This window comes from Pristiophorus japonicus, chromosome 8, assembly GCF_044704955.1.
Source record: "Pristiophorus japonicus isolate sPriJap1 chromosome 8, sPriJap1.hap1, whole genome shotgun sequence".
Lineage (NCBI taxonomy): Eukaryota > Metazoa > Chordata > Chondrichthyes > Pristiophoridae > Pristiophorus > Pristiophorus japonicus.
The window spans coordinates 180,100,733-180,122,742 of NC_091984.1; the positions used below are offsets into that span (position 1 = coordinate 180,100,733).

General features: G+C 43.2%; 1 protein-coding gene and 1 long non-coding RNA gene across 4 annotated transcripts in view; one reads left to right on the plus strand and one right to left on the minus strand.

Annotated features, from left to right (window-relative positions):
• Positions 1-22,010, plus strand: part of LOC139268851 (uncharacterized) — a 65,589-nt gene that overhangs the window by 37,092 nt on the left and 6,487 nt on the right. The window lies entirely within an intron of this gene.
• lztr1 (leucine zipper like post translational regulator 1) overlaps positions 1-22,010 on the minus strand; it is a 75,597-nt gene that overhangs the window by 10,234 nt on the left and 43,353 nt on the right. For 2 of the 3 annotated variants that reach the window (XM_070887610.1, XM_070887611.1), the window contains exons 16-19: positions 21,525-21,681; positions 16,241-16,367; positions 4,806-4,955; positions 904-1,009 (exon numbers count right to left, since the gene is read on the minus strand). In XM_070887610.1, coding sequence (XP_070743711.1) covers positions 904-1,009; positions 4,806-4,955; positions 16,241-16,367; positions 21,525-21,681 — 540 coding nt within the window. The other variant, XM_070887612.1, reaches the window with a different exon arrangement.

Here is a 22,010-nt window from a genome sequence, read left to right on the forward strand (position 1 = left end):
AGAGAAGCTAGACGGAGGCACTGGATCAGGGCTAGCCTGAAGGAAGCTATGGCTTGGTGGGCAAAAACAACAGAGGCAACTGAATAGATTTCAATCTAAATGACATCCATGAGCTCCTTGCATTTGTTGCTACAGGTAATGGTGGAGGGGTAGGGAAGAGTGGTTAATGAGAAAATCAGAAGTTATTTTTGCTCTCCAGGATGATCTTGTGTGGTTTTGGCAGAGTTTTTGCTCTCCAGGATGATCTTGTGTGGTTTTGGCAAAGGACCATGAGACTCATAAGTCCTAGGTATGGTCCAGCCACATCTGGTGATGGATGGTTAAAGCAGCCTTGCACCAGATACACTCAAGTTTGCGCTCTTTGGACAGAAACACCTTCATGGGACTTGCGATGAGGCAAGGCAGCAAACAAGAACAGTCTGAGCAAGGATAAATTCTAGCATAATATCTTAATAGATATGCTTTGCACTAACTCCATGCAGAATTGTCAGATGCACTATCAGGATGGAAATTCTGAGCTGCAGTTAATCCTTGTGGGAAGGTAGAAAAGGGTTTTGCTGCAAAAAAAAACTATTACATTCTCCTAAATTTGAATATATTAGATTTGCTGCAAAATCTGATGCATACACACTTTATTAATGTAACTAATTCAGGTACTGCAACTTTTGCAGCAGTACATTTGTAATTTATCCAGCCATCTACTGGATTTAATGGTGTATTTTGGAATTGGAAATATACTGCTTTAAACCCACCTCCCACTTTACAACCTTGAATTCAGTCATTTGCCTCTGATTTTTTTAATGTGCAACAGGAACCCAGTGAGAATGTCATGTGAAATATGTACGTTATAGTCTGAATAGAATTGGTGGCATATTTACAATGAAAGCAGAAAAGACAAGTCACCTGCAGAACATTCTCCACCGTCACATTCATCTCCAGGTTCTGCTTACAATAGGCTTGCAGTCTGTTGTTTGTGAAGCCATAATAATAAGGCGCTGAAAACAAGTATCTGTCAGAGAGAAGTCAAAGAAACCTGTCTCACAGTGAAAATGGGATTAATGGCTGTACAAATTTAGCTCAACTCAAAGTCGCATGCACAATGAAAACAGCCGTTCCTGCTACTTTGATTACACAAGGAGCTGCAAGGGTAAGGGTACATATCAGCATTCCCCGCCCTTCTTTCTTTCTCTTCCTCCCCCACCCCCCACATACATGCTGAAAACGATCACCCAGTTACAGTTTTCCTCTCGAGTCTATCTTCCCTCCTCCCCCAACCCCCAGCTGTGCCATTCTCTCTCGGAGACCTCTGCCAACAGCTATCTGTAACCAACCATTAGGAGAGGCAAGAGAATAGTCTGGATAATCCACTTTGTTGCCTCAGTGCAGGATATCTGTACTCCACCTCTCCTCCCTCAGATACAGCAGTTCAAATCAATATCTCACTGTGCAGGCAGTTCAAAATAGTCTGATCTTTTCAGCACCTTACTCAACCCACCTGGGAGAGAATACAGTCACTTCAGAAGCAGTGTTACATGTAGCATTTCCTGCAATAGAGAGTAAGATGAAGCAGAAAAAGAACACATATGACTGATGTCAGGTTGAGAATACATCTGAGAATCAGGCTAAATATAGCAAGTTCAGAGAAGTGAAAAAGAAAATAAGAGCGGTAAAGAGAGGGTATGAGAATAGAATGGCAGCCAACATAAAAGGTAATCCAAAAGTCTTCTATAGGCATATAAATAGTAAACGGGTACTAAGAGGGGTTGGACCGATTAGGGACCAAAAAAGGAGATCTATGTATGGAGGCAGAGGGTATGGCTGAGGTACTAATTGAGTAATTTGCATCTGTCTTCACCAAGGAAGATGCTGCCATAGACATAGTAAAGAAGGATGTAGAGGAGATACTGGACAGGATAAGAATGAATAAAGACAAGGTACTAGAAAGGCTGGCAGTACTTGAAAGTCATCAAGACCAGATGGGATGCATCCTAGGACGCTGAGTGAAGTGAAGGTAGAAATCATGGAGATACGGGCCATAATCTTCCAAACCTCCTTCGAAACAGGGGTGGTGCCAGAGGACTGGAGAACTGCAAATGTTACACTCTTGTTCAAAAAAGGGTGTAAAGATAAATCCAGCAATTACAGGCCAGCCAGTTTAATGTCGGTAGTGGGGAAGCTTTTAGTAACAAGGCAAATTGTGTTTGACCAACTTGATTGAGTTTTGTGACGAGCTAATAGAGAGGGTTGATGAGGACAATGCGGTTGACATGGTGTACATAAGACTTCCAAAAGGCATTCGACAAAGTGCCAAATAATAGGCTTGCCAGCAAAGTTGAAGCCCATGGAATAAAAGGTACAGTGACAGCATGGATACAAAATTGGCTAAGTGACAGGAAACAGAGTAGCAGTGAACAGTTGTTTCTCGGACTGGAGGAAGGAACACAGTGGTGTTCCCCAGGGGTTGGTGCTAGGACCACTGCTTTTCTTGACTTTTATTAATGACTTGGATGTGGGTGTACAGGGCACAATTTCAAAATTTATAGATGACACAAAACTTGGAAGTATAATGAACAATGAGGAGGATAGTGATAGATTTCAAGAGGACATAGACAGGCTGGTGGAATGGACGGACATGTGGCAGATGAAATTTAACGCAGAAAAGTGTGAAGTGATATATTTTGATAGAAAGAATGAGAGGAAATATAAACTAAAGGGTACAATTGTAAACGGGATGAATGAACAGAGTGACCGAGGGGTATATGTGCACAAATCATTGAAAGTGACAGGGCAGGTTGAGAAAGCAGTTAAAAAAGCTTATGGGATCCTGGGCTTCATGAATAGAGGTATAGAGTACAAAAGCGTGGAAATTATGATGAACCTGTATAAAACATTGTTTCAGCCTTATCTGAAGTATTGTGTCCAATTCTGGGCACCACACTTTAAAAAGGATGTGAAAGTCTGAGAGAAGCTGCAGAAAAGATTAAGAGAATTGTAAAAACGAAAAACCTTAATTCGGGGTAAAGTAATTCGGTGTAATTAAAATACAAAGTAAGAAAGGCAGAGAAAGGTTTAAATGCATTCATGATAGAATAGCTGAATCCCACATTGCAGCCATTAAGTTAAAACATAGGTCAGAGAAATTCTCTTCGGAGATAAGAACACCCACAGGATTTATGTAGTCAGCTCACGGTAATAATGAGAGAAGACCGCAATGTTCCAGTCACACGGGATAACAGACACAAGGCCTCTTTGAAATGGGTGACAGAAGTTAGCCTGGGAAGACGTTCCCAGAAAAGTAACACATAATCTATAGGGGAGGGGAGCTTTTCCCGTAACAAGAGTGATGTACCAATTAGAAATCACTGTAACCAATAGAATTAGAAATTACTGTAACCAATGATATTGCCTGTAACCTGTATTAACCAATGTATTAGTAACAGGTGGGCGGGGACTGGTGGCAAATAACCAATGAAATACTTCCCCGCGTAGTTCCACCATTTTGACTGTATTTGAAATGTATAAAAATGTAACTGCGTAGCTTGTCCTATGAGATCGGCGTTGAGAGCACTCAGTAACGGTACTGATAAGGCCGAATCTCCCTTGAATAATCAGGTTTTAATAAACAACGCTTTACTCTATAAAAGACCTTTCGGTGTCGAGTGTTATATTTTTAATACTCCACAACAAGAATGATTCCAGGGATGAGGGACTTCAATTACGTGGATAGACTGCAGAAGCTGGGGTTGTTCTCCTTAGAGCAGAGAAGATGGGGAGGAGATTTGATAGAGATGTTCAAAATCATGAGGGGTCTGGACAATGTATGAGAGAGAAATTGTTCACATTGGCAGAAGGGTCGAGAACCAGAGGACACAGATTTCAGGTGATTGACAAAAGAACCAAAGGCGACATAAGAAATAACTTTTTTTTTTTACACAGCGAGTTGTTAGGATCTGGAATGCACTGCCTGAAAGGGAGGTGGAGGCAGACTGAATCACTGTTTCGAAAGAGAGTTGGATAAGTACCTGAAAGAAAATAATTTGCAGGGCTACGATGAAAGGGTGGAGAGTGGGACTAGCTGAGGTACTCTTGCAGAGAGCAGGCACGGGCTCAACGGGCCAAATGACCTTCTTCTGTGCTATAACCATTCTCTGATTCTGTGAATATTCTACTCAGCACATACATTTTGGCACATCGTTCCATTTATAAATTCAGGAAGTAGCACAGTCGGAGGATGGCAATCCCAGAATATATTAAACAAAGGCTTACAGGCGGAGATAACAAAGGTGTTTTCCCGCAACTGTACTTCTTTATATTTTAACTTATTCATATCATGTCATCATACATCAGCTATTAGTTAATTTGTTTCTATTGGTCTGGATGGCCATCATTGAAAGTGAAATGTCACAAAACGTAAGGTTCACAGGTCTACAATGCATTTTGAAATCATTCTCTTTTAGTTCTTATTTTTCATGTATTTTTTCCTCCCTGCCAGCATTTCCCAGTCAAAGGGGAAAAGGTTACACTGCTCCCAAGACTGGTCCAAGGTGATCCACATTCCAGTTTTCACTCGATTTTTCCCCTGGTTCTTTTGGAAAAACAACTAGCCTCCACTTGCTCCATCCACTGAGAATATGACCAGAAGTATGAGCTTGCGATGAACTACAGGTGAGAATCTGTACTTTACTACTCACAGTATAGCATGATAGAGCATTAATGCACAGTGCCACTAATTTGTTCAGAAGTTCAAGCCTAGTAGGGAAAAGATGGCAATGTTGCTGTGTAAGTCATGTGCAAAAGAAGGATACAGTGAATCCTCTGGGGGCATGTTGACTTCACCATAGTACACATAACGAAGGAGTGACTCGAAAGCTTGTCGACTTGGTACCATTTCGCCAATGGAGATATTAACCTGCCCATCTTCAGGCATGAAAGATCGGAACATTGCTTCAAAATAACTAAGAAACATCACAGACAGAAACCAATAATCAAAGCAAGATCACATTAGTGTACATTTACCATCAGGTCAAAGTCTCTAATATAATACAATAAATAGTGTCAACTGTGGCTCAGTTGATAGCGCCCTCGCCTCTGAGTCAGAAGGTTGTGGGCTCGTGTTCCGCTCCAGAGACTTGAGCACAAAAATCTAGGCCGACACTCCACTGAGGGAGCATTGCACTGTCAGAGATGTCGTCTTTCGGATGAGATGTTAAACCGAGGCCCCATTTGCTCTCTCAGGTGGACGTAAAAGATTCCATGGCACTATTTTGAAGAAGAGCAGGGGAGTTACCCCATGTGTCCTGGCCAATATTTATCCCTCAATCAACATCACTAAAATAGATTTGCAAAAGAAACCTGTTAATGTTGCAATTCTGTCATTAAATCTGCCAAATGAGAAACAAAAGTAAAATGATCTAATTTCGATACAACTTAATTAAACCTGAACTGCTTGTGTTAGAGGGACCTTAAGAGTACATTCCTTAATACTTGCAGTCCACCCAGCCCAGGATCACATGGTACAGAGAGCTGATACACGCACTATTGCGGCTGATGTTGTTCCCGACCTGAAGACAGCATGGAGAGGTGGTGGAATCAGATGTGCTCAAGGGCAGCATTCAGACGACGTGTTAAAATTTGCTTGAAAATAATTTTCGAAAGCTAAAAATCTTTAATAGAGGAAGTCACGTTGTAATTTATTTTGGGGGCGAGGGGGTGCGGTAGGGATACCGTAGCAGCTTTCATGACTTGTATTTTAAGGCTCTTTTGAGACAATAAACTATCATCCAGATTTTTTATTAATGGTAGTGGATCTCCCTTGGCTTTACTAATGAACCTGGAATGCAGCTTGGACAACACTTGTCTTGCTTATAAACTGAAACTGTCACCAAAACTGGCCCCATTTTATTATACAATTAATTAGCTGTGGTGAGGTTCCAATATCTTCTTTTCCCCAAATCACAGAATTCTAAGCCTCTGCTCTGGAGTCGGCAGCCATCCAGGCACCTTCCTGGACTTCCGACACTCCTCTTCAGTCTGCTGTTTGGAGGTGGCTGCTCCTCATTTGCAAACTGCTCCTGGGTGTGAAACAGCTGCTTTTGCTGGAAGAAAGCAGCAAACCCTGCACTGAGGTCAAGAAAGTGGAAGACCTGGTGGGTGCAAGTCTGGTGGAGCCAGGTGGCAGCAACGCAGACTTGGGTTGCGGCTTTAGGCTGGAGCTACCCAAGGAGTAGTGCCCACCCCAAGGCAAAAGGCAAATATAGGAAGGTCAATGAGCACGGCATGAGCAAGCGGCAAGTCTGAAGACTCTGGTGCACATGAGAGGCAAGGTCAAGAGGGGTTTGGAGATCTGTGGGAACCAGGAGCTGGGTAGCAAATGATATTGCAACAACAACTTGTATTTATATAGCGCCTTTAACGTAGTGCAACGTTTTAAGGCGCTTCACAGGAGTATTATGAAACAAAAAATTTGACACCAAGCTGCATAAGGAAACATTAGGGCAGGTGAACAAAAGCTTGGTCAAAGAGGTAGGTTTTAAGGAGCATCTTGAATGAGGAAAGAGAGGTAGAGAGGCAGAGAGGTTTAGGGAGGGAATTCCAGAGCTTAGGGCCAAGGCAACAGAAGGCACGGCCACCAATGATTGAGTGATTATAATCAGGGATGCTGAAGAGGGCAGAATTAGAGGAGCGGAGACATATTGGGGGGTTGTGGGGCTGGAGAAGATTACAGAGATAGAGAGGGGCGAGGCTTTGGAGGCATTTGAAAACAAGGATGAGAATATTGAAATCAAGGCCTTGCATAACCAGGAGCCAATGTAGGTCAGCGAGCACAGGGGTGATGGGTGAGCGGGACTTGATATGAGTTAGGACACGGGCAGCCGAGTTTTGGATCACCTCTAGCTTACGCAGAGTAGAAAGTGGGAGGCCAGCCAGGAGTGCATTGGAATAGTCAAGTCTAGTGGTAACAAAGGCATGGATGAGGGCTTCAGCAGTAGATGAGCAGAGGCAAAGGCAGAGACGGTTGATGTTATGGAGGTGGAAATATTCAGTCTTAGTTATGCTTCGGATATGTGTTCGATAGGTAATTTCAGGGTCAAATGTGACACCAAGGTTGTGAACAGTCTGGTTCAGCCTCAGACAGAAGTTGGGGTGAGGGATGGAGCTCGGGAACAGAGTTTGTGGCTTCAGTTTTCCCAATATTCAATTGGAGAAAATTTCTGCTCACCCAGTACTGGATATTTAGAGACCATGGAGGGGTCGAGAGAAGTGGTGGTGAGGTAGAGCTGGGTGTCGTTAGCGTGCATGTGGAAACTGACGCCATGTTTTCGGATGATGTTGACAAAAGGCAGCATATAGATGAGAAATAGGAGGGCCCAAGGATAGATCCTTGGGGATTCCAGAGGTAACGATGCGGGACCGGGAAGAGAAGCCGTTGCATGTGATTTTCGGGCTACAATTATATAGATAAGAATGGAACCAGATGAGTGCAGTCCCACCCAGCTGGACGATGGTGGAGAGGCGTTGGAGAAGGATGGAGTGCTCAGCTGTGTCAAAGGCTGCAGACAGGTCGAGAAGGACGAGGGGGGATAGTTTACCTTTGCCACAGTCACAAAGGATGTAATTTGTGACTTTGATGAGAGCCATTTCATTACTGTGGCATGGGTGGAAACTGGATTGAAGGGATTCAAACATGGAGTTCCGGGAAAGATGGGCACGGATTTGGGAGGCGACAGCACGTTCAAGGGCTTGAGAGGAAAGGAAGGTTGGAGGTGGGACGTTAGCTTGCAAGCACAATGGGGTCAAGGGTTTGTTTTTTTGAGGAGAGGGGTAATGACGGCAGATTTGAAGGAGAGGGGGACAGTACCCGAGGAGAGGGAACCATTAACAATGTCAGCTATCATGGGAGCCAAAAAAGGAAGTTGGGTGGTCAGCAGTTTCGTGGGAATAGGGTCAAGCAGGAAGTGGATCTCATGTAATTGTTTCATGGAAATTACATGACTGATCATACTAACAGCAACATGGCTCTCACAGACCAAATCAATTGGGGAAAAGCAATCAACACCCAAATAGATTGTTAAAAGCAACAGTTTTTAAAACACAGACTTTGGAACAAAATCAAAATTAAATATTTATAAAAGCAACATACAAGTCAGCAACAAATGTTCACAGCATTTGAGGTAGAAAAACTGAAGAGCAAAGGGAAAAGGCCATTGGCCTTCAAACCCATGCTTTCCAATAGCCATGAGTACTTTGCACTGTCATGTACTCTACATATTCTGCTACCCATTCACCCAGGAACCCGGATTTGAATGCAGTGTAGACGGACGTGATGGAAGTCTCCTTGATCTGCTGGCAGTCTCAACTCAAAGGGTGCAAGTCAACAGCATCAAATTGGCCATATTTCTGTTCTCAAAGATGAAAAGGGCTGAAAAATGTCACGCTAGTCCAGTAGGAGCATTCTTTTAATGTGAGATAGAGTACAGTGAGATTTACCCTGAACGTATCTGCCAATTTATGAGAGGGTAACATTTTATTTCCTTTTAAGTTATTTAACCACCTCTCCTCCCAAGCACCACTGTTGAGAAATAATTTGTTTTGCCTTGCTCATTTACCTCAGGTACTTTGTGCTTCCTGATTTTGGCAGACCAATCATTTTTTAAAAAAAAGTTATTATACTTTAAAAATTCATCATATGACGAGCTGAAAAACTTGGCTTTAGAACCAGTTTTCAAGCACAGACAATTTCAGAAACCATGTGGGATCCAACTTAAAAATTGACAATGGGTTGGCAGGAAGCAGAAGAAAGCTGTCAAGCTTTACTGAAAATAGCAAGAATGCTTCAAATAAGTTAAACTATAGGCAGCGAAACAGAAAAAAGGGAAGATAAACAAAAAAAAAATGCACAACTGTTTTCTTAAATTGGTAACTTTTCTAGGGTAAGCAAATTATCCCCATATGCCCATTCACCTGGATATGCCTCTATGTTTGAGCAGGCAGACAGCCTGCTCTGAGACGCCTATCAATAACAGTGACAATAATATCATTAAGTTTTGAATAGTGATGGAACAGGTCATGGTACAATCAAGCATAAAAATACTTAACTGAAGGAGGGCTAATTTCAGGGAGTTGAAAAGAAATCTGGCCCAGGTGGAATGGAATCAAAAATTGGTAGACTAAACAGTAATTGAACAATGGGAGGCCTTGAAAGAGGAAATGATTCGGTGAGAGTAGACACATTCCTACGAGGGGGAAAGGAAGGGCATCCAAAGAGTTCCTTGGATGACTAAAGATATAGAGGTTAAAATGAGACAGAAAAAAGGAGACTTATGACAATTGTAGAACCACGATGAATATAGAAAATATGGAGCAGATCTAAAAAAGGAAATAAGAGAGGCAAAGAGAGAGAATGGGAATAGATTAATGGCGAGCATAAAAGGGAACCCCAAAGTCTTTTATAAACACATATATAGTAAAAGGGTGGTTAAAGGGCGGGACAAATTAGGGACCAGAAAGATCATCTCATGGAGGCAGAAGGCATGGCTGAAGTACTAAATGAGTACTTTGCAACTGTCTTCACTAGAAAACAGGATTCTGCCAATGTAGCAGTGAAGGAAGATGCAGTAACAATATGGGGTAGGATGAAAATAGATAAAAAGGAGGTACTTAAAAGATTGGCAGTCCTCAAAGTAGAAAAAGTCACCCAGTCCGGATGGGATGCAGCCTAGGTTACTGAGGGAAGTAAGGGTGGAAATTGCAGAGGCTCTGGCCACAATCATGCAATCCTCCTTGGCTAGGGGGAGTGGTGTCAGAGGACTGGAGATTGCAAATGTTACACCCTTGTTTAAAAAAGGGGAGGGGGATAAACCTGGCAACGATAGGCTAGTCAGCCTAACGTCGGTGTGAGGAAACTTCTTGAGACAATAATCCAGGGCCAGATGAACTGGTATTTGGAAAAGTATGGACTGATAAATGAAAGTCAGCATGGATTTGTTAAAGGAAAATCGTGTTTGCCTAAGTGATACAGTACTTTGATGAAGTAACGGAGAGAGTTGATGAGTATAGTGCGGTTGTTGTTACATTATATGGACTTTCAAAAAGTGTTTGACAAAGTACCACTTAATAAGACTTGTAAGTAAAATTAAAGCCCAGGGAATTAATGGGACAGTGGCAGCATGGATACAAAATTGGCGAAAGGACTGAAAGCAAATAGTCGTGGTGAACGGTTGTTTTTCAGACTGGAGGAAAGTATACAGTGGTGTTTCCCAGGGATAGATATTAGGCCACTGTTCTTTTTGATTTTTTACAAATGACCTGGACTTGGGTATACAGGGCATAATTACAAAGTTTGCAGATCATAAGAAACTCGGAAATGTAATAAACAATGAGGTGGATAGTAACAGACTTCCACAGGACATAGACAGACTGGTGAAAGGGCAGACATATGGCAGATGAAATTTAACGCAGAGAAGTGTGAAGTGATACATTTTGGTAGGAAGAATGAGGAGAGACAATATGAACAATTTTAAGAGGTGCAGGAACAGAGAGAGCTGGGGGTCAGGTCTCAGCTGAAGTGTTGTGTTCTAATATGGGCACCACACTTTAGGAAGGATGTCAAGGCCTTGGAGAGGGTGCAGAAGAGATTTACTAGAATGGTACCAGGAATGAGGGGCTTCAGTTATGTGGAGACTGGAGAAGCTGCGGTTGTTCTCCACAGAGCAGAGAAGGTTTAAGAGATTTGATAGAGGTGTTCAAAATCATGAACTGGTTTGATAAGAGTAAATAAAGAGAAACTGGTTTCAATGCCGGTCAGTAACAAGCAGACATAGAATTAAGGTGATTGGCAAAATGAGAGGTGACATGAGGAAACATTTTTTTTTTTAAAAACACAGCGAATTGTTGTGATCTGGAAAGCACTGCCTGAAAGGACGGAGGAAACAGATTTAATATTAACATTCAAAAGGGAACTGAATAAATATTTGAAAGGAAAAAAATTACAGGGCTATGGGGAAAGAGCAAAGGAGTGGGATTAATTGGATAGCTCTACCAAAGAGCCGGCACAGGCACAATGGGCCGAATGGCCTCCTTCTGTGCTGTATGAGACCATCTTGAGATAACTGCTAGAAGGCATGATATCACTCAAGCTGGACTATCGAGATGAACTTTGTTCCCTTACCAGGAAACATCACAGCCTCAATTTGGCACCTGCCTGCTCATCTCAGTTCTGAGACGGTATCCTCTCGTTCCATGAACCCATGCTCAGCGTAACCCTAATAATTAACTTTTCTGTAATTAGTTTTTTTTTAAATCTCCGTGGCCTGAAAAACTAATTTGAAGTTCTTCATTCTCGCTTTCGAATCTCTCCATGGCATCACTCCAGCCAACCTCAGAAACCTCCTGCAGCCATACATCCCCACATCACCCCGCTGTTATGTACATCAGATTACCTCTTGTTGCCACTCCCACTCCCAGCTAGGAGCTAAATTAAAAAGTAGGACCTCAAAAGTAGTAATCTCGGGATTGCTACCAGTGCCACGTGCTAGTCAGAGTAGGAATCGCAGGATAGCTCAGATGAATACGTGGCTTGAGCAGTGGTGCAGCAGGGAGGGATTCAAATTCCTGGGGCATTGGAACCGGTTCTGGGGGAGGTGGGACCAGTACAAACCGGACAGTCTGCACCTAGGCAGGACCGGAACCAATGTCCTAGGGGGAGTGTTTGCTAATGCTGTTGGGAAGGAATTAAACTAATATGGCAGGGGGATGGGAACCAATGCAGGGAGACAGAGGGAAGCAAAATGGAGACAGAAGCAAAAGACAGAAAGGAGATGAGTAAAAGGGGAAGGCAGAGAAACCCAAGGCAAAAAACAAAAAGGGCCACTTTACAGCAAAATTCTCAAGGGTCAAAGTGTATTAAAAAGGCAAGCCTGAAGGCTCTGTGCCTCAATGCGAGGAGTATTCGGAATAAGGTGGACGAATTAACTGTGCAGACAGCATCACGGAGACATGGCTCCAGGGTGACCAAGGCTCGGAACTCAATATCCAAGAGTATTCAACATTTAGGAAAGACAAATATTAAGGAAAAGGAGGCGGGGTGGCGTTGCTGGTTAAAGAGGAAATTAATGCAATTGTAAGGAAAGACATTAGCTTGGGTGACGTGGAATCGGTATGGGTGGAGCTACGGAATACCAAAGGGCAGAAAACGCGAGTGGGAGTTGTGTACAAACTTCCAAACAGTAGTAGTGATGTTGGGGAGGGCATCAATCAGGAAATTAGGGGTGCATGCAATAAAGGTGCAGCAGTTATCATGGGTGACTTTAATATGCATATAGATTGGGCTAACCAAACTGGAAGCAATACGGTGGAGGAGGATTTCCTGGAGTGCATAAGGGATGGTTTTCTAGACCAATATGTCGAGGAATCAACTAGGGGAGAGGCAATCTTAGACTGGGTGTTGTGTAATGAGAGAGGATTAATTAGCAATCTCGTTGTGCGAGGCCACTTGGGGAACAGTGACCATAATATGGGGGAATTCTACATTAGGCTGGAGATGGAAACAGTTAATTCAGGGACCATGGTCCAGAACTTAAAGAAGTGTAACTTTGAAGGTATGAGGCGTGAATTGGCTAGGATTGATTGGCGAATGATATTTAAGGGATTGACAGTGGATGGGCAATTTAGAGACCGCATGGATGAACTACAACAATTATGCATCCCTGTCTGGCATAAAAATAAAAAAGGGAAGGTGGCTCTCAACCGTGGCTATCAAGGGAAATCAGGGATAGTATTAAAGCCAAGGAAGTGGCATACAAATTGGCCAGAAATAGCAGCGAACCCAGGGACTGGGAGAAATTTATAACTCAGCAGAGGAGGACAAAGGGTTTGATTAGGGCAGGGAAAATAGAGTACGAGAGGAAGCTTGCAGGTAACATTAAAACGGACTGCATAAGCTTCTATAGATATGTAAAGAGAAAAAGGTTAGTAAAGACAAACGTAGGTCCCCTGCAGTCAGAATCAGGGGAAGTCATAACGGGGAACAAAGAAATGGCAGACCAATTGAACAAGTACTTTGGTTCAGTATTCACTAAGGAGGACAGAAACAACCTTCCCGATATAAAAGGGGTCAGAGGGTCTAGTAAGAAGGAGGAACTGAGGGAAGTCCTCATTAGTCGGGAAATTGTGTTGGGGAAATTGATGGGATTGAAGGCCGATAAATCCCCAGGGCCTGATGGTCTGCATCCCAGAGTACTTAAGGAGGTGGCCTTGGAAATAGCAGATGCATTGACAGTCATTTTCCAACATTCCATAGATTCTTGATCAGTTCCTATGGAGTGGAGGGTAGCCAATGTAACCCCACTTTTAAAAAAAGGAGGGAGAGAGAAAATAGGGAATTATAGACCGGTCAGCCTGATATCGGTAGTGGGTAAAATGATGGAATCAATTATTAAGGATGTCATAGCAGCGCATTTGGAAAGAGGTGACATGATAGGTGCAAGTCAGCATGGATTTGTGAAAGGGAAATCATGCTTGACAAATCTTCTGGAATTTTTTGAGGATGTTTCCAGTAGAGTGGACAAGGGAGAACCAGTTGATGTGATGTATTTGGATTTTCAGAAGGCTTTCGACAAGGTCCCACACAAGAGATTAATGTACAAAGTTAAAGCACATGGGATTGGGGGTAGTGTGCTGACGTGGATTGAGAACTGGTTGGCAAACAGGAAGCAAAGAGTAGGAGTAAATGGGTACTTTTCAGAATGGCAGGCAGTGACTAGTGGGGTACCGCAAGGTTCTGTGCTGGGGCCCCAGCTGTTTACATTGTACATTAATGATTTAGACGAAGGGATTAAATGTAGTATCTCCAAATTTGCGGATGACACTAAGTTGGGTGGCAGTGTGAGCTGCGAGGAGGATGCTATGAGGCTGAAGAGTGACTTGGATAGGTTAGGTGAGTGGGCAAATGCATGGCAGATGAAGTATAATGTGGATAAATGTGAGGTTATCCACTTTGGTGGTAAAAACAGAGAGACAGACTATTAGCTGAATGGTGACACATTAGGAAAAGGGGAGGTGCAACGAGACCTGGGTGTCATGGTACATCAGTCATTGAAGGTTGGCATGTAGGTACAGCAGACAGTTAAGAAGGCAAATGGCATGTTGGCCTTCATAGCGAGGGGATTCGAGTACAGGGGCAGGGATGTGTTACTACAGTTGTACAGGGCCTTGGTGAGGCCACACCTGGAGTATTGTGTACAGTTTTGGTCTCCTAACTTGAGGAAGGACATTCTTGCTATTGAGGGAGTACAGCGAAGGTTCACCAGACTGATTCCCGGGATGGCGGGACTGACATATCAAGAAAGACTGGATCAACTGGGCTTGTATTCACTGGAGTTCAGAAGAATGAGAGGGGATCTCATAGAAACATTTAAAATTCTGACGGGTTTAGACAGGTTAGACGCAGGAAGAATATTCCCAATGTTGGGGAAGTCCAGAACTAAGGGTCACAGTCTAAGGATAAGGGGTAAGCCATTTAGGACCGAGATGAGGAGAAACTTCTTCACCCAGAGTGGTGAACCTGTGGAATTCTCTACCACAGAAAGTTGTTGAGGCCAATTCACTAAATATATTCAAAAAGGAGAAAGATGAAGTCCTTACTACTAGGGGGATCAAGGGGTATGGCGAGAAAGCAGGAATGTGGGACTGAAGTTGCACGTTCAGCCATGAACTCATTGAATGGCGGTGCAGGCTCGAAGGGCTAAATGGCCTACTCCTGCACCTATTTTCTATGTTTCTATGTTTACTCCACTGCTAGTGGCTATTTCTTCAGCCACTGCGCCCCTTCCCTACGGAATTGCCTCCCCAGATCGCTCCACCTTGCCATTTTCTTCTCCGATTTTAAAAGCCATATGAAAAAACACTAACTGCGCGATCGATCCCACGAATAACTTCTTGCTCTTGCTAGTGACCACTTATTTTCTCCGTCTTGTAAAGTGCATGAGAAGAATTATATAAATGTAAACTGTTTTTTTTTTTAAAAACCTCAGGAGCATTACTACTGTGATACGAAGTGATTGCTTTCCCAGTGGGAATAACATTCCCTGGCAATGTCACTGCTTAACCATAAAAGTTTACAGTGCAGATCGAGACCATTTGACCTATCATGTCCATGCCAGATCTTTGCTACAGCTGACAAGTAAAAGTACTGAGATTTTAGTTTGTTTAATTTAGTTTCATTAAGTCTGTGCACAATGCAGAAGTAATTTATGGAATGCTCATGGGCCCCAGCGCCGTTAAATTTTCATTTCCTGGCTGAATTCCCATGTTCACATTAGCAACAGCAGCTCTGCAGGCACTCAGTTTAAAAAAATAAAGTTATGAATACTCTGATAATTAATATCAAAATATTTTTGTAAATGTATACAATTCCAATACAAGTTGAAATTTAATGAGCTAATGTCATATAAAAAGGTATTGTTAATACTTTTGAGCCAGTTATAAAACCTATTGCTCCTTTAAATTGAGCAATATACAAAATAAAGCCAGAAAGAGATGGATTTTGCACATCAGTCTCTGCAACATACATGTTGTAAAATGGAGTTAAATAGCAATTGTAGAATTATAGGAGTATGGTGAAATTTACAATTATACTTAATCCCAGCTTGTGCAGTCACTGTGGGTTTAAACAAGGTTGTTTTAAAAAGGTGCCCAATAATGTATGCATGCCTGTAACAAAACCTTTTAAAAAGGAAATAGAAATAAAGGAATGAGCCTAATCAGTGAAAATCTTACTATGCCATCCATTTTAAATCTTGTATTTCTTCTGGAGATACATACTAGTTAAAATATTATGCTGCTCATGTCACACACACAGCAGTTTCCAAATCTACAAAAAGCTACTGCATCGCATATAAAAACCGTAACAGGCAATCCTAAAAACAGACATTATTGGCACTCTTATGTGCTTCATCTATTCATCTTTTCCACGGGATTGGCCAGTATTGGAGCAGTGAATGATTGACCGCAACTTCAGGATTTCCACATTATGATGCACATGCGCTACATCCTGAAGTTGCGGTCAGTTTCAAAAGTACCCACCACAAATTCCGGGCAAATGTCTGAAAACTCACTGACATAAAATCATGGAGGACACAACTTCCTCAGTTACGAACGGCATTCAACGTTACTGCCAAGAGAAAGTCCAGTGGTCATCTGCAAAGTGATTGGTAGAGGAGTTAATGTTTCATTTATTACTGACCTGGAACGGGCAGCTAGGATTGCTTTGTGGGCTGGCCTGGGATGTCCATCCAACAGTAGGGTTATGTCACAGAATTCCATGCCTGCTCCTTCCAGATAGCTCTTCATATCCTGGATCAGAGAGGTGCCTGACAGTAAAATAAAAAACAATTATAGGTCAAAAGAAAAATGTATCCTGCTGGTCAATTCCAACAAACATAATTCAAAAAAAATCCTTGCAAATCGACAATAGATTTAATAAACCACAAGCATTGAAGTTCACTGACATGCAATCGGAGGGCAGTGAGAATACATAGTATTTACAGCACAGAAGCAGACCATTCGGCCCAACAGGTCCATGCCCACGTTTACGCTCTGCACGTACCTCCATAAACTTTCTTCATCTAACCCTTTCAACATATCCTTCTATTCCTTTCGACCTCATGTGTTTATCTAGCTTCTCCTTACAAGCATCTATGCTAGTTACCTCACCTACTCCTTGTGGTAGGCCAATCCAAATTCTAACCACTCTCTGGGTAAAGAAGTTTCTCCTGAATTCTCTACTGGATTTATTAGTGACTATCTTATATTTATGGTCCCTAGTTCTGGTTTCCCCTGCAAGTGGAAACCTTATCAATCCCTTTCATAATCTGATCTTCTCTTTTCCAGAGCAAAGAGCCCCCGCCTGTTCAATCTTTCGTTTAACCTCGCAGTGAATCTTTTTTGCACCTTCTTCAGTGGCTCTATATCCTTCTTATAGTATGGAGAATAGAACTGTTACATTATAACAGTGACTACACTTCAAAAAGTACGTCATTGGCTGTAAAACGCTTTGGGACTTGCAGTGGACAGACTATAGTCAGTCACACCTTTGTCTGGGCCAAATGGAGCCAGATTCAAGCTTCATTGCTCCTGGACCACTGCATTGCATCCCATCATCTCCTGCAGTCAAACCTCATTCTTCCAGAAATCTCCGATTTCCTCCCAGGCTTGCTTTTTCTATCCCAAACAAGAGTGGCCAAACTTGATTTCTGATATTGACCAGACTTTCAGAAATAAATATTAAGAAGCAACAAGTACCTCCCCACCGTGAGGGCAACAGTTGGGGTGAATAACCCAGGACCAGTTATAGTAGTATATAGTATTAGGCAGTCCCTCATATCGAGGATGACCCGCTTCTACACCAAAAATAGATGAGTTCACAGGTGTTTCAATGAGGGACCTGACAATCTCAGTCCGGAACTACATACTGAAAGGTGGAAGATGCCTGTGCATGGATTCTTTTAACGTGGGGTGGCCGATGCACATCAGTCACTACACGGGCTTGACAGAGCTAGGTCTTGATCCAGTTATATCAGTAGGTTATTGAGTTGCAGAAGCCAGCAATCAAGATTGGGGAATATTTTGCATATCTTTACATAGTGGAAGTAGTGAAAAACAGAAAGGCAGAAAACTATAGAAACATAGAAACATAGAAAATAGGTGCAGGAGTAGGCCATTCGGCCCTTCCAGCCTGCACCGCCATTCAATGAGTTCATGGCTGAACATTCAACTTCAGTACCCCATTCCTGCTTTCTCGCCATACCCCTTGATCCCCCTAGCAGTAAGGACCTCATCTAACTCCTTTTTGAATATATTTAGTGAATTGGCCTCAACAACTTTCTGTGGTAGAGAATTCCACAGGTTCACCACTCTCTGGGTGAAGAAGTTCCTCCGCATCTCGGTCCTAAATGGCTTACCCCTTATCCTTAGACTGTGACCCCTGGTTCTGGACTTCCCCAACATTGGGAACATTCTTCCTGCATCTAACCTGTCTAACCCCGTCAGAATTTTATATGTTTCTATGAGGTCCCCTCTCATTCTTCTGAACTCCAGTGAATACAAGCCCAGTTGATCCAGTCTTTCTTGATAGGTCAGTCCCGCCATCCCGGGAATCAGTCTGGTGAACCTTCGCTGCACTCCCTCAATAGCAAGAATGTCCTTCCTCAGGTTAGGAGACCAAAACTGTACACAATACTCCAGGTGTGGCCTCACCAATGCCCTGTACAACTGTAGCAATACCTCCCTGCCCCTGTACTCAAATCCCCTTGCTATGAAGGCCAACATGCCATTTGCTTTCTTAACCGCCTGCTGCACCTGCATGCCAACCTTCAATGACTGATGTACCATGACACCCAGGTCTCTTTGCACCTCCCCTTTTCCTAATCTGTCACCATTCAGATAATAGTCTGTCTCTCTGTTTTTACCACCAAAGTGGATAACCTCACATTTATCCACATTATACTTCATCTGCCATGCATTTGCCCACTCACCTAACCTATCCAAGTCGCTCTGCAGCCTCACAGCATCCTCCTCGCAGCTCACACTGCCACCCAACTTAGTGTCATCCGCAAATTTGGAGATACTACATTTAATCCCCTCATCTAAATCATTAATGTACAGTGTAAACAGCTGGGGCCCCAGCACAGAACCTTGCGGTACCCCACTAGTCACTGCCTGCCATTCTGAAAAGTACCCATTTACTCCTACTCTTTGCTTCCTGTCTGACAACCAGTTCTCAATCCATGTCAGTACACTACCCCCAATCCCATGTGCTCTAACTTTGCACATCAATCTCTTGTGTGGGACCTTGTCGAACGCCTTCTGAAAGTCCAAATATACCACATCAACTGGTTCTCCCTTATCCACTCTACTGGAAACATCCTCAAAAAATTCCAGAAGATTTGTCAAGCATGATTTCCCTTTCACAAATCCATGCTGACTTGGACCTATCATGTCACCTCTTTCCAAATGCACTGCTATGACATCCTTAATAATTGATTCCATCATTTTACCCACTACCGATGTCAGGCTGACCGGTCTATAATTCCCTGTTTTCTCTCTCCCTCCTTTTTTAAAAAGTGGGGTTACATTGGCTACCCTCCACTCCATAGGAACTGATCCAGAGTCAATGGAATGTTGGAAAATGACTGTCAACGCATCCACTATTTCCAAGGCCACCTCCTTAAGTACTCTGGGATGCAGTCCATCAGGCCCTGGGGATTTATCGGCCTTCAATCCCATCAATTTCCCCAACACAATTTCCCGGCTAATAAGGATTTCCCTCAGTTCCTCCTCCTTACTAGACCCCCCGACCCCTTTTATAACCGGAAGGTTGTTCGTGTCCTCCTTCGTGAATACCGAACCAAAGTACTTGTTCAATTGGTCCGCCATTTCTTTGTTCCCCGTTATGACTTCCCCTGATTCTGACTGCAGGGGACCTACGTTTGTCTTTACTAACCTTTTTCTCTTTACATATCTATAGAAACTTTTGCAATCCGTCTTAATGTTCCCTGCAAGCTTCTTCTCATACTCCATTTTCCCTGCCCTAATCAAACCCTTTGTCCTCCTCTGCTGAGTTCTAAATTTCTCCCAGTCCCCAGGTTCGCTGCTATTTCTGGCCAATTTGTATGCCACTTCCTTGGCTTTAATACTATCCCTGATTTCCCTTGATAGCCACGGTTGAGCCACCTTCCCTTTTTTATTTCTATGCCAGACAGGAATGTACAATTGTTGTAGTTCATCCATGTGGTCTCTAAATGTCTGCCATTGCCCATCCACAGTCAACCCCTTAAGTATCATTCGCCAATCCATCTCAGCCAATTCACGCCTCATACCTTCAAAGTTAGCCTTCTTTAAGTTCTGGACCATGGTCTCTGAATTAACTGTTTCATTCTCCATCCTAATGCAGAATTCCACCATATTATGGTCACTCTTCCCCAAGGGGCCTCGCACAACGAGATTGCTAATTAATCCTTTCTCATTACATAACACCCAGTCTAAGATGGCCTCCCCCCTAGTTGGTTCCTCGACATATTGGTCTAAAAAACCATCCCTTATGCACTCCAGAAAATCCTCCTCCACCGTATTGCTTCCAGTTTGGTTAGCCCAATCTATGTGCATATTAAAGTCACCCATTATAACTGCTGCACCTTTATTGCACGCATCCCTAATTTCCTGTTTGATGCCCTCCCCAACATCACTACTACTGTTTGGAGGTCTGTACACAACTCCCACTAACGTTTTTTGCCCTTTGGTGTTCTGCAGCTCTACCCATATAGATTCCACATCATCCAAGCTAATGTCCTTCCTAACTATTGCCTTAATCTCCTCCTTAACCAGCAATGCTACCCCACCTCCTTTTCCTTTTATTCTATCCTTCCTGAATGTTGAATACCCCTGGATGTTGAGTTCCCAGCCCTGCTCATCCTGGAGCCACGTCTCCGTAATCCCAATCACATCATATTTGTTAACATCTATTTGCACAGTTAATTCATCCACCTTATTGCGGATACTCCCTTGCATTAAGACACAAAGCCTTTAGGCTTGTTTTTTTAACACCCTCTGTCCTTTTAGAATTTTGCTGTACAATGGCCCTTTTTGTTCTTTGCCTTGGGTTTCTCTGCCCTCCACTTTTCCTCATCTCCTTTCTGTCTTTTGTTTTTGCCTCCTTTTTGTTTCCCTCTATCTCCCTGCATTGGTTCCCATCCCCCTGCCATATTAGTTTAACTCCTCCCCAACAGCACTAGCAAACACTCCCCCGAGGACATTGGTTCCGATTCTGCCCAGGTGCAGACCGTCCGGATTGTACTGGTCCCACCTCCCCCAGAATCGGTTCCAATGCCCCAGGAATTTGAATCCCTCCCTGCTGCACCATTGCTCAAGCCACGTATTCATCTGAGCTATCCTGCGATTCCTACTCTGACTAGCACGTGGCACTGGTAGCAATCCCGAGATTACTACTTTTGAGGTCCTACTTTTTAATTTAGCTCCTAGCTCCTTAAATTCATTTCGTAGGAATTCATCCCTTTTTTTTACCTATGTCATTGGTACCAACGTGCACCACGACAACTGGCTGTTCTCCCTCCCTTTTTAGAATGTCCTGCACCCGCTCCGAGACATCCTTGACCCTTGCACCAGGGAGGCAACATACCATCCTGGAGTCTCGGTTGCGGCCGCAGAAACGCCTATCTATTCCCCTTACAATTGAATCCCCTATCACTATCGCTCGCCCACTCTTTTTCCTGCCCTCCTGTGCAACAGAGCCAGCCACGGTGCCATGAACTTGGCTGCTGCTGCCCACTCCTGATGAGTCATCCCCCTCAACAGCACTCAAAGCAGTGTATCTGTTTTGCAGTGGGATGACCACAGGGGACCCCTGCACTACCTTCCTTGCACTACTCTTCCTGCTGGTCTTCCATTCCCTCGCTTGCATTGAACTATCAAATAGAATTGAGTGCAAGAAATGTTTATTTCACACATATTACCTATATCAACAGGCTGATCAGAATGTACTCGTGTCGGGGGCTGATGCTTCCTTCTTACAATCTCCACTATTAAGCAGGTGGAAAGATGCTCAAATTCTTTGGTCATTATCACTTGGTTAAAGTGCGATTCTTTCACCACAAAATTCAGACAGTACTCCTGAAACAAAAAGGATATTGAAACAATTCCCATCTCTGCAAAGTGGAACAGTTCCTGAAATGATTCAGTGTACACAGAGTATTTGGTGCTTAATCCATATAATATCTAACCTGGAAGTGCTGATATTGCAAGAATGGCATTGATTTTTTTTGCTGCTTAAGAGAGATGCTATTCATCCCAGGTAACTGAAGTCAGTGTTAGGGAATGGGACACCTTTGTACCTTTGGTAGCAAGTGCTAACATCAAGCAGTCACCGGTCCAGCTGTAATGTTAATCACTAGGCTGGAAACAGCTGGCTTAGAAGCTAATTAAACAGTGAAGCGATTAAT